Source organism: Felis catus, chromosome A3 (assembly GCF_018350175.1).
Source record: "Felis catus isolate Fca126 chromosome A3, F.catus_Fca126_mat1.0, whole genome shotgun sequence".
Taxonomy (NCBI): Eukaryota; Metazoa; Chordata; class Mammalia; order Carnivora; family Felidae; genus Felis; species Felis catus.
The window spans coordinates 100,354,658-100,366,899 of NC_058370.1; the positions used below are offsets into that span (position 1 = coordinate 100,354,658).

Here is a 12,242-nt window from a genome sequence, read left to right on the forward strand (position 1 = left end):
GTGAGATCCTGTCCTGAGCCGAAGTCAGATGCCCAATGGACTGAGCCACCCAGGCACCCGCCCTCACTGCATTCCAAAGGGACTTGTGCTAATTCACAGGAACTAGTCCTTTCCTTCCTGAAGTGTCCCCAAGAAAAGGTACCCCACACTTGGATACTGTAAACCTGCCAAGGAGGAGAATAAGTCACCATTTCTTAATCTTCTTACAATGTTGGACTGTAGCAAGGCCAAGTCAACAATTCCTTTGTTATCAAGTCCCAAAGCGCTGGGGTTGGAATACACCTAAAACAAAGTGGTCCTTGGTTTTAGAAATCTTTAATAACCTGAGGATATTAGGGTGTGGCCACTTTTTTTTTTTTTTTTTTTTTTTTTTTTTTTTTACAACTAAGCCTCTGTCTGCCACACAAACCAGACTGACCATTGATGGCCAAGAAGTCATCACCGTTCAACGCAGTCAAGTAAAAAAAGCTGGTTTAACAACTTAACTAATGGGCCCAACAAAAAGTGACACACCCCAAATTTGTGAAAACAGACATTGCCAATGCCTTATTAATACATTCTTGGGAAATGAGAAAACCAGCGTGACACAAAAGGAGCAATGAAGGGAAAGGGACACCTAGAATACATGAAGTGGTCTAAAAGATCCCAATTGAGCTTTGCCTAAAAACATGAGACACGTCATTGGGAGATACTCATCCAGTCCCCAAGCATTTTCCTAAGGCCAGCTTAGGTTTCTGGAGACAATCTGCTCTTTGTAGGAGATGAAACACACACACACACACACACACACACACACACACACACACACACACACCATACAACTCACTGAAATTTTCTGTGGCCCAAAGTTCCAGTAAGATGTATGTTAAAATACAGAACATGTAGAAGTCATTATCAGTTGCCTCAAAAGCCAGGACTACAGCCACGTAAGAGGGATGTGGGTGCACATACATGGTGAAGCCCGTTATTAGAGATCCACCTTCCAACATCTTGAAGTGCCCAGAAGTGTAAAGAGCGAGTGTGCATGGGGTTGCGTAAGGGAGGAGTAACTCCAAAGCCAAGAAGCAACTTCTAGCAAATAACGAAATGCCAAAGTGCTAGAAGTTCTTGAAGACGGTCTCTGATCAACTCCAATTGGCCGATGGACTCCATAAAAGGTCTTTGAAAAAATTATGCCTTTTTATTCACTCAGGGCACTTACTCTCTGCCAGTAATTAAAATGCAGGAGGCACAGGTAAAGCAATGTAAGGATACAAAAAAGGACATCCAGGGGCGCCTGGGTGGCGCAGTCGGTTAAGCGTCCAACTTCAGCCAGGTCACGATCTCGCGGTCCATGAGTTCGAGCCCCACGTCAGGCTCTGGGCTGATGGCTCAGAGCCTGGAGCCTGTTTCCGATTCTGTGTCTCCCTCTCTCTCTGCCCCTCTCCCGTTCATGCTCTGTCTCTCTCTGTCCCAAAAATAAATAAACGTTGGGAAAAAAAAAAAAAAAAAGGACATCCAGGGGAGGGTTGGGGAGGGGGCCAGGCCTGACAGTGGTCGAACGCTGGCCAAGTGCTGGGCGTGGAACTACACACCTCCCAGCAGCCTTGCAGGGCAGTGGGACACGAATCCACAGGGGCCCGTGCGCAAGTGCTCACAACGCTGGGAAAGGTGTCTAAGGAGGTTCCAAACTCTGGCTTTTGTTAAATTGTTAAAAAAAAAAAAAAAACATTCAGGCTTCAAGTAGCCCCTGGAGGATGAGGGGCTGGAGATGGGTGGTATAGGCCTGGCCTTACCTGGGTCACACAGGACAGCCGTGGACCATCTTCCCGAGTCTCAATTTTCAAAGCTAAGTCATTTAGCTGGTGAAAATTTCAAAGCAGTTCCTCTTAAACAGTATTTGATAAAATAGAAAGCAAAACCCATAGAAAATTTTCAGTCTCCCACCCAGAGAGTTACTATTTTGCTATGCTGGCGGCTCCAAGCTTGACCCCAGGGCCCTGGAAATCCAAGGGTGCCTGTCTGTTAGGACTGGCCCCTCCCCCTGCACGCGGTCGCGGCAGATGCAAAGATACAGAGGGGCTGGGCGTCACAACTGCGGCCGGGCTGCGGAAGCAAGAGGAGAAATGAGAACCCAGATGTGGCAGGGAGGGAGCACACTAGATGCAGATCTTCTGATGACAAGGACAGGACCAATTAACAGACAGAAGCTGGAATGAGCCTGTTCTCTGGGAGGAAGCCACGGCCCCTCGCCACTCAACATCTCTCCAGCAGTCCCTGTGCTGTCTGGGATGCAGTCCCTCTGTCACTCACTGCCAGCATCCCACACTGAGGTCCCCACCTGGCAGCCACCAAGGACATTTCAGGCAGATTACAGACATTTTTTTTTTTTTTTGAGACTCAAATTAAGTAGACTGTGGGAGCTCCTCAAAAGCTTCTTTTTTAATTCTTTTTAAAAATTTTTAGCACACTATCTGGAACACACTGCCAGGTAGGCATGACAAAAAATTTTTTTAAGTTGATGTTTTCTTTGAGACAGAGAGTGGGAGTGTGAGCAGGGGAGGGGCAGAGAGGGGGGGAGAGAGAATCCCAAGTGGGGCTTGATCTCACGTACCTATGGGCATCAAGAGTCAGACACTTAACTGAGCCGTGCAGGCGTCCCCCCGAAAATTTTTTTAAATAGGCAATTTATTTTAGTGTTTCAGAAGACATGATTATTCTTGGAAAGGGTTTATTCTTCTATAACTCTGGATAACAAAGATTATACCCTAATTTTGATAAGCCACCTCAGGCAGACAGTGGAACACCTCAGGTTAACGCTGAAGTGCTTGGGAAGGGCAGTAAAAAAAAAAGCCTCAAGAAATTCAAGATTTGTCATCATTTCAGGGAAGGCGGTGGCTTCTGTAGCCTAAGGTGGCTTCAGAGAATGCAGGAGACCTAGAAAATGTCTTCTGTGTCCCTCCCCGACCACGGACGTTGTTTCCCCTGGTTGTTTCCTGCAAGTCTTCTGACAGAAGGCAGACCCGACAACAGAAAGGGACCGTGAACTTCTCCAACTGACCCAGGCCTCACGCAGCAGCATGGCCAAACCAGGACTAGTGGTTTAGCTACTGAGCACATCATCCTGGAAGTGCCCCCGACATCTGTCCTACCAAACAGTAACAAGGAACCAGAATCAGGCATTCAGGACTCTCATCAAAGGAGTGACCTCCATTCTCCTTCCACTTAATTACCCGGTATTCTGTGTGCAGTAGACATGGACAGAGTTTTTACAAATTAAATAACGTTCTTAAAATTCAATAAAACATCATTACATACAAGTCTCTTTGAAAAGTCTTTCCCATTCAATTCTCAAAATTAACTTACAAAAGTTTGTGCAAAAACACTGACCTCAAATAAATAGGTGGGGGGGGGGGGCAAAGTGGGAAGAGCTAAACTTTTTTTTTCTTAAATTAAAAGTTAAAAACACCAGCTGCACTTCAAAGTATTTGCAGGATGAAATGGATCAAGAAGGCTAGGAAAAACAGCCTTCAGAGTCAGAGCTGCATTTTCAAGTGAGGTTTCTCTGTGTTCAGAATTCACAATGGATGCCTCCGCTGAGGTCCTTCACCACGCCCTCTTTGACCAGCTTTAGGAGGAACCTGGTCTCTGTTGTCACATTATGCATGGTCTGAAAGTTCATGGCAGCCATGCAGAGATTGTCAAAGTAGTGCAAAGGTGTTTTGGGTTGATTGAGGTCATATCCGAAGCCTGCCAAACTGACTTCATCACACAGATGTGTGGCTAAGACAACAGCAATTACACCAATGGTGGGGACGTTCTGAAAAAAAAGGAAAAGACAAAACAAGGCTTAGGAGCACAATTCATTGATTTCCAAGGGCTATCCATGCTCTGCAGAGTAACACAGGCTGCTCTGGGGGCCGCAAGTTTAGACATGACATGGTTTTACAGATCCCAGAATCCTGAAGTCGGACTTCCTGCCCAAGTCAGGGATTTACACTCTAAAACATGGTCTGTGATGTGGACACTTTTCACACACCACCAAGAGGTAGCTTGGCAGTTACTGTACCAAGCTAAACAGTGTTCCTTCTAAGCCTTCTACCTACTGGTCCTACAGGTACTGACCGGAACTGCAAAAACAAGTTCATTTCTTTTCTTACACGATACGTATCTAGAAGGTCTAGGTATCTAGAAGGTCTGTCCGCTCTGGAATCAGTGGTCACAGGACCTTCCACAATCTTTCTTGGGACCTGTTTCTGGAGTTGGGCCCTTCCCTGCGGGCTCCTGTGGACAGTCTCTGCCAGAGAACACAGCAGCCTCAGTTCTTGCCAGTGAAGACTGAGTTCACTGCTTATCTGAAGCTGCCTCCCACCCAAGACCAACACTCCTGGCAAATAAAACACTTCCAGGTCATTTTTCACATGTATAGCTGCTAAGCCAGGTTCTGCCCACCCTCGATTTGGGCAATTTTTAGGCCCCAGTTAAGGGTCTCCACATTTGTTCCTCCCAAAACGTTATCCTATGGACTTTGGCCTAGTGTGCCAAATGTCTGAACCATTCTGGATTCCGACTGAATCGCCACTCTGCCACCCTCCTGTCCACCATCTTTCCACTTGCAAATCGGGAATCGTGCTTTCTGTATCTCTGTCCCAGTTTTGGGTGAAGACAGTACACAGGGCAGAGAGAAATACAGAAAGCCTTAAGCTGTCTAAGCACTAGCCGAAGGCCACTGCTGACCTGCAAATGACATTCTGTTGCATGGGTTTTCATGTAAATAAATATACCTACTTTGTTCATCCTACTTGCGTCTGTGGCTTCCAGAAACAACTCTCCTTTTCCGTAAACTGGAACAACAGCGAACCCTTCAGAGTTCATAGTTTAATCAGGATTAAGGAGCGTCTACTAAGCTCATCATTTGTCAAAAGCCACCTCTTGCTCCTTGGTGTGTTGCATCTACGTCACTCATTAAAAAGAAACTCAACAGTCACTGAATTCAAGAGAAATTAACCCAAAGGAAGACTTTCTGCTGTTTAGCCATAAGACCCTAAGGCAGTGTCCTGTCTTACCCTGTGGCCAGCGTGGCACCTAGCAGGTCGGGAAAACTCAATCAGGGTTTACAGAAGGAGTGTATGAAGTCAACTGCTCATAGGGGCAAGTATATGGAGAGAAACTCAGAAACTATCAAAAAACACTCAGAGGGGTAGAGCATTTGACTGCAAAAACCACTCAGAGCATGTTACCTACAGAACATATCCCCTAAGATCATACCTCTTAATCCAGCAGACTTCCCTGTCTGCTGGAAGGGCCTATGTATGAGGAAGTTCCTGACAATGCAAACAGTTTGTTGTCTATTTTCAAGGTTTTCCCTATGTATCTCTGTACACACATTATTATTTTTATTTTTTAAAGTTTTTATTTATTTATTTCGAGAGAGAGAGTGCATGCATGATCAAGCAGAGGGACAGAGAGAGAGAGGGAGAGAGAGAATCCCAAGCAAGCTCCATGCTGCCAGTGCAGAACCCCATGCAGGGCTCAATCCCACAAACCATGAGATCATGACCTGAGCCAAAATCAAGAGTCAGATGCTCAACTGACAGAGCCAGCCACGTAACCCTCTAATTTTCTTATAATAAAATTTTTTAGAGTAAAATTGCTGGGTCAAGACTATTCACATTTAAAGCTGATATCTACTGCCAAAATACCATCCAGAAAAAGTACCAACTTATAATTCTATCTGTATTCCTGCCAAACAAGGACATTATCAAGCTTTTAAATCTTTGCTAAGAAAATAGGAAAAAAATGTCATTGTGGCTCTAATGTACTTTTATTTGATTACTGGTGAAATTGAACATTTTATCATGTACTCCTTGGCAGTATAAATTTCTTCCTTTGTGAAATGTCTGTTCATATCTTTCCCTCATTTTTTAAATTGGCCCATCTTTTCTTTTTGCTGTAATAAGATCATTCTGTACTTTGAGAGTATTTACTATCATACATATGATAAAATTTCCCCCACTTATTCTATGTTCTAACTTTGTTTCTGATACCATTTGCTGTTCAGTAATTTCATATTTTATTGGAAGTAAATCTGCTCATTTTTGAAAGGTTACTTCTTCAATAAAAATCTACACAAACCACAAATGAGCATTTGCCTATGTCTAAAAAATATGATGGAATTTAATAAAGAAACAGGGCAGTTGAGAAGATAGAGAAATCGAAAGGTATTGAAAGATACTTGAATATATTTATAGTAAAACCTCTTCATAACTTAAGAATCTCGCCAAAGTCTATGTAAGTCTTTTTTTTTTTTTTTTTTTTAACTGCTTTGTTAAAATTGATGCTAACAGGAGCACCTGGGTGGCTCAGTCGGTTGAGCATCCGACTTCGGCTCAGGTCATGATCTCTCGGTCTGTGAGTTTGAGCCCTGAGTCAGGCTCTGTGCTGACAGCTCAGAGCCTGGAGCCTGCTTCGGATTCTGTGTCTCCCTCTCTCTCTGCCCCTCCCCCACTCATGTTCTGTCTCTGTCAAAAAATAAGTAAACGTTAAAAAAATTAAAAAAAAAATTGATGCTAACAGGCTAAAAGTTTTAAGTACACGTTATGGGGGAACCAATGTGCTCCCATGTGGGCAAGAGCAGCTAAAGCAACCTATTCTATAGTGAACCGGATCATGGACCCTGACAGCTGCTGCCAAGGGGCAGGGCCACTATCCTCTGCGAGGGAAAAAGGAACCATTTTCTGACCAGAAAGACTGGTCCTGGCCATGCTCCTGCAGTGGGCAGAAACTACGTGGTCCTCCCCAGGGATGGGAGGGCAGGAAAGCACCCGAGAGGGCAGACGCCTGAGAAAAATGGCAGCCTGCCAAGGGAAGAGCTTCAGCTGTGTTCATGGCTCAAGCCTGGGGCTGGAGCCAGAGTTGGGGTTAGCTGTTACCAATCACAGTAAAGAACTGGGTTTTTGTTTGAAGGAGCCTATTTAGGTATTTGTTTTTCCTATGAAACACAGAATTCTTCTTTTAGAGTTTACATAGGTGTTTTAAAGAACATTTTTAATTACAATTTGATTCATAGGGCAAACAGAAGAGTCTGCTCATCTGCCTATTGGTTGACCACATCTAAGAGCCTAGCTCAATGTTTGCAAACTGTGACCCTGACCAACCCCAGGTATCTCCTGGGCAGTATCTCAGGCTCTCAGTGTGAGCAGCGGCACTGGCCCCCATTTCTAAATTTCTTGCTTTCCTTCATATAGGGAGATTTTGCTCGGAAGTTTGTTTAAGGAAGGGGTGCCTGGGTGGCTCAGTCGGTTGAGTGTCTGACTCTTGATTTTTGGCTCAGGTCTTGGTCCCAGGGTCGTGGGATCAAGCCCTGATTCAGGCTCTGCACTGAATGTGGAGCCTGCTTGAGATTCTCTCTCTCTCTCCCTCTCTCTGCCCCTCTCCCCTACTTGCACTCTTTCTCACTCTCAAAAAAAAGACAAAACGATTTTTAAAGCTGTGATTTCCAGCTTTTAAAAAAGTGTTTCAAAGACACAGGCTTAGCTATTCGGATCATAAAGAAATAGGTGATAAAGCCATTGCCACCTCCCTGGTGGCAGCACAGGCTAAATGCGGGTAAAGAATCCCTACTGCAGTGAACAGCCAATATAGTGCAAAGGATCTCAAATTAGGCTGCAAAATAATATCACCCAGGGAGCTTTGAAAGTCCCAATGTACAGACCACCACACAGAATAATTAAGCAGAAAGTGTGGGATGAGACCCAAGCATCAACTGAAAAGCACTGCTCTGGGGGGCAAACTTTATTTACCATCACATGTAAAGTGAAGATACATGTCAATTTTCGCTTAAGCAGCGCACAGAGTTAAAAATGTAAAGAACTTTTCAGACCACCAAAGTGTCTTTCAGTGTCCTCCAGCAGTTAGTTATATGGAGTCACCGACTAGGAATACCTTAAATAATATCCCAGGGGCCTAAGTGTTAACGTGTTGACTGTACTGAAGACAGGAGTCACCAGGGGAAAGGCCAGGTAAACAATGAGGAGCCCTGAAGTCAAGATGCAGAATAGTAAACACACACGGAGCATCGATCTGCTCAGTGACTACATTTCTACACTGGATGACTCTTCTGGGTATACAGCTGAGCCCAAGTGAAAGTTGTACAGCTGTCTCCCTTCCAACACAGAGAAGAACAGTTAACTTTCAGTTGCAACAATACCTTATCTCGGCCCCAGAACCTTGACTGGGGCTCTGAGTACTGAAGGATGTCAAAGGCAGTCTCTTTGATAATAACTGGATTCAAAATCCTGAAATGTTTTGGCTGTAGTGGGATTTTTTCCGCCACCTGCTTCCAAAAGAAGAGTCGCACCCAAAATGGCTAAGGAAAGAAGGCAGGCAATCATTAGGGGTATTTAATAAGGTTATCCCACCAGCAGCAGGTGAGAACACACCCCTGCTAATCAGCCCAGAGTTATGGCGTGACCCCATGTGGGCTTGTCTGCTGCATTCGACAGCAAAGTCACCGAGATCTATGCGAATCCAAGAACCCAACTCAAAGTAGCCACCCCAAAGGACCTGATTTACGAATGTGGTGTTGGACAAGAGGACGAAGGGCAGCGTCGGCTCTGGTTTCCATGGGGAGGAAATTCCACAGGGAATGACCTGAGATGGTAAGCCTTTTTAGGATTGAAAGGCATCGTTTGTCCCTGGGAAGACCAGGTGAACAGATCCTATTTAAGGGTATTAAGTGTCCGAGTGACCCACTCTGACCAGGCCCTCACCCTGCGTCCTCTCCATGGCTTTGCTCTATCTGTCTAGTCCTGTGAAGTCTTCTGGTAACTGAAAGTTATTTCATAGGTGCTTCATCTTCCAACTAGGTCGACTTCTACACAACAGAAAGTCCAGATCATAACCTATGCAAAATCAGGCTTTGCAGATACAAATTCTCCATCACATGGAGCTTATGTGAAAAGTGTAATATATCCTATTAATTTTGCAGATGGCTAATTGTGTGTGTATATAGATAGTGGGCTCCTGGAATCTATTTCAGCATCATGGGTAGGACCATAAAGTAATGTGATCAATTATTACAACAAACAAAAGGGAATATGACCAAGTGAGGGCCATTTCCTCAACATCTGCCCCTTTAGAATTCTGTGAATTTCCTCCAACAAGGGGACCACCTATCAGAGCATTTTTAGAGAATCTCTTTGGGAATATTCCTCAAAGGTTTTGTATATATTCTTTTGAAAATCCTCCACAGTGGTTTATACTCATCCAAGTAAGTCTAATTTCTCGATTAGCCAAAAGGCATGTAAACTCAAGTCTGGTGAGTAAGGTAGGTGATCACTAGTAACAATTTTGGTTCAAAACTTGATTTTCCCATTTAAGTAATGATCACAGTTTCTACATGTGACTTAACCTTAAATTATGAAAGTAATTCTCAACAAGGAGTACTGATGCGTTTCTACAAAGGGAGTAGTTATTTTAGAGACACCACAAAAGTACAGTTGATCCTTGAATGATGTGGGGGTTAGGGCACCACCACCCTATCCCTGCATAGTTGCAATCCACATATAACTTTTTTTTTTTTTAAGTAGGCTCCATGCCCAGCGTGGAGCCCAATGGGGGCCTTGAACTCACAACCCTGAGATCAACACCTGAGCTGAGATCAAGAGTCGGACGCTTAACCGACTGAGCCACCCAGGTGCCCCCACAGATAACTTTGGACTCTCTGAAAGCTTCACTACTGAGAGCTTACTGTCGACCAGAAGCTTTACTGATAATATAAACAGTCGATTAACACATCTTTTGTATGTTATATGTATTATGTATTATATTACTACAGTAAAGTAAGCTAGAGAAAAGGAAATGTTATTAAGAAAATCTTAAGGAAGACAAAGTATATTTACAATACTATACTGCATTTACTGAAAACAATCTGTGCATAAGTGCACCCACGCAGTTCGAACCCACACTGTTCAGGGGTCAACTGTATGTATGCCACTGTGTTTGTTTAAAAAACAAAAGTCTGTAATTACACTTAGAGACCCCTCCACTTCTTATGAAAGAATACTAGATGGCTGAGTTTCTAGTGCTTACCAGGGTTTCATTTTTCACCATTGCTTGAAGCCAGTTGAAGTCAACACTCTTAAATAAAACAGCAACAAACAAGTCATGGGAATAATAGTCAAGGTCAGACAGTGGCGCACCCTCTGGGTAAGTCATCCTTATGGTAGTTTTATTACCAACATGCTCTGAATATCCCTCAACTGGTGCACTGTTTAACCTATTTAAATAAAAAGGAAAAGATAAATTGACAAAGCAAGCCATCAACCCTCTTATCATATCATACAAAGTCCCTGCACTGCATCCCCCGCATTTTTAGGACTGGGAGTGAGCTGTGGGTCTGGAGGAAGGCATCCCTCCCAGCAGCCTTGCGTCCCTAAGGGACACCCATACCTCAACTCTGAATGTCAAGCAATCCCATGTAGTCCTGCCATTTCAAGCTAACCCAACATATTATATTTTAGGCTTTCTCTGGGCACCAGTGATGCTGCCTTGAAGGCTTCCCACTGTGTTCAGATATGAGGGGTTCTTGCTAGGAATTCAAAAAGATAAGCAGAAAGGAAACCTAGAAACCAGGGCAAGGCAGACACAAACCACACTTAGACTGACAGGGTCAGGACCAAGGAGGGCAATAGGCCCAGGTGCATCCTTAAAGCAAGGATTTGGGACACTTACAACTGTCAGATCAACAAAGGCTCTTACCAGGCTCATTGTTTGGGGGCAAATTGTAAGAATTCTTTTGAAAGCAAACTGACCCAGTTAAAGAGTTTTGTAATCTCAAAAAATGTCTGTCTGGTTCTTCCCCTGTATTATCACACCTGTATCCCAACTTCCTTCTCTATTCCGCTGCCACTTCTTCTAGATCTGATACCTACCTCTGGATTATCATAAGATATTATTAGACACGATGACTAAATGCAAGGCATGCTCCTGAAGTGGTTATTTTGTCCCATTTCTTATTTTAAAATAAAGGACATTATCAGTGTGGCTGGTGAAATCTGGATAAGGATGTAGACAGGGTCCAAATTTTATCAATGTTAATTTCCTGATTCTCAACATTGTTCCGTGGTTCTGCAGTTCTATAATAGAATGAATGCCCTTGTTCTTGGGAAATGCACACTGACTTGTTTAGGGGTAAAGGGGCTTGATATTTGCAACTATCAAAGGGTTCGGAAGAGTAACGGGGGAGAGAGAGAGAGAGAGAGAGAGAGAGAGAGAGAGAGAGAGAGAGAGAGAGAATTATAAAGCAATGTGATAAAGCATTACAGGTTGGAGAATCTGGGGGGAAGGGTGAATGTGAGTTCTCTGTACTATTCCTGCAACTTTTCTGTTAAATTTGAAATTGTTTCAAACCAAAAAGTTAACCTCCAAAGGCTTCTTCACTGATATTCTCCCTCATCATCAGGCTAAGCAACCCTTTCTCTATCCCCAGCACTCAGTGGCCTCCCAATGCCCATACATGAAGTCCCTGTTCCCCAGTCTGGTGATGTGTGGGCCACCACTGGGCATCGGGCCACCTTCCAACCCCTTTCCCACTCTCCCAGCCTCTCCCTCCTCCTGCCAGGGTGGGGGGCTCCACACCTAAGATCTCCCCACCTACCTCCTCCCTGAAGAGCCAAATCCCACTGCTCTGCAAGGCCAGCCCAGGGCTACCCTTCACTCCCGCCACACCTCTACTCTGGCCCAGAGTGTGCACTGCCTGCAACTCCTGGCTTCTCTCTTCTTCTCTTCCTGTATCCCAGTTACGGACCAGTAGATGGGCATGGGGTCCCGTCTGCCTCCCCAGTGCTGCCTGTGCACGCATCTTTAAGCTGATCACGCAGGACCGGGGATTAGGTTCTGGAAGCCTCATACCCTGCATGTGGACTGTTCGTGTCTGGCCCGGACCCTGGGCCCTGCAGTGCCTCAAGGTGCTCATCTATGATGCCAACAGTGATGGCTCCACTGAGGAACAAGAACATCTAAAGCAGACAAGGTAGTGTCTGGCACACAGAAGCATCCAATGAAAGGCAGGGGCTATATCCTTCTTCACCCCAACATTTATAACCCTCGAGGCCCCACTCCTGCCCCTCCCCCCCCACCTCACACCATTCCTGCTCTCTGGCCGCTGGGGCCCATGGCACCTCTTCTGCCTTAAAACTACGTTCTTGGGGCTCCTGGGTGGCTCAGTTGGTTAAGTGTCCAACTTCAGCTCAGGTCATAAT

General features: G+C 44.8%; 1 protein-coding gene across 6 annotated transcripts in view; it reads right to left on the reverse strand.

Moving 5' to 3' along the window:
* Positions 1–2,403: 2,403 nt before the first annotated feature.
* ST3GAL5 (ST3 beta-galactoside alpha-2,3-sialyltransferase 5) overlaps positions 2,404–12,242 on the reverse strand; it is a 49,930-nt gene continuing 40,091 nt past the window's right edge. For 3 of the 6 annotated variants that reach the window (XM_023251836.2, XM_023251838.2, XM_019827531.3), the window contains 3 exons: positions 10,072–10,258; positions 8,189–8,347; positions 2,404–3,799 (listed from right to left, as the gene is read on the reverse strand). In XM_023251836.2, coding sequence (XP_023107604.2) covers positions 3,551–3,799; positions 8,189–8,347; positions 10,072–10,258 — 595 coding nt within the window. In that variant the 3' untranslated portion in view covers positions 2,404–3,550. Of the gene's footprint in view, positions 3,800–4,767; positions 4,842–8,188; positions 8,348–10,071; positions 10,259–12,242 lie in introns of all 6 variants that reach the window. The other 3 variants (XM_023251839.2, XM_045054518.1, XM_045054517.1) reach the window with 2 other exon arrangements.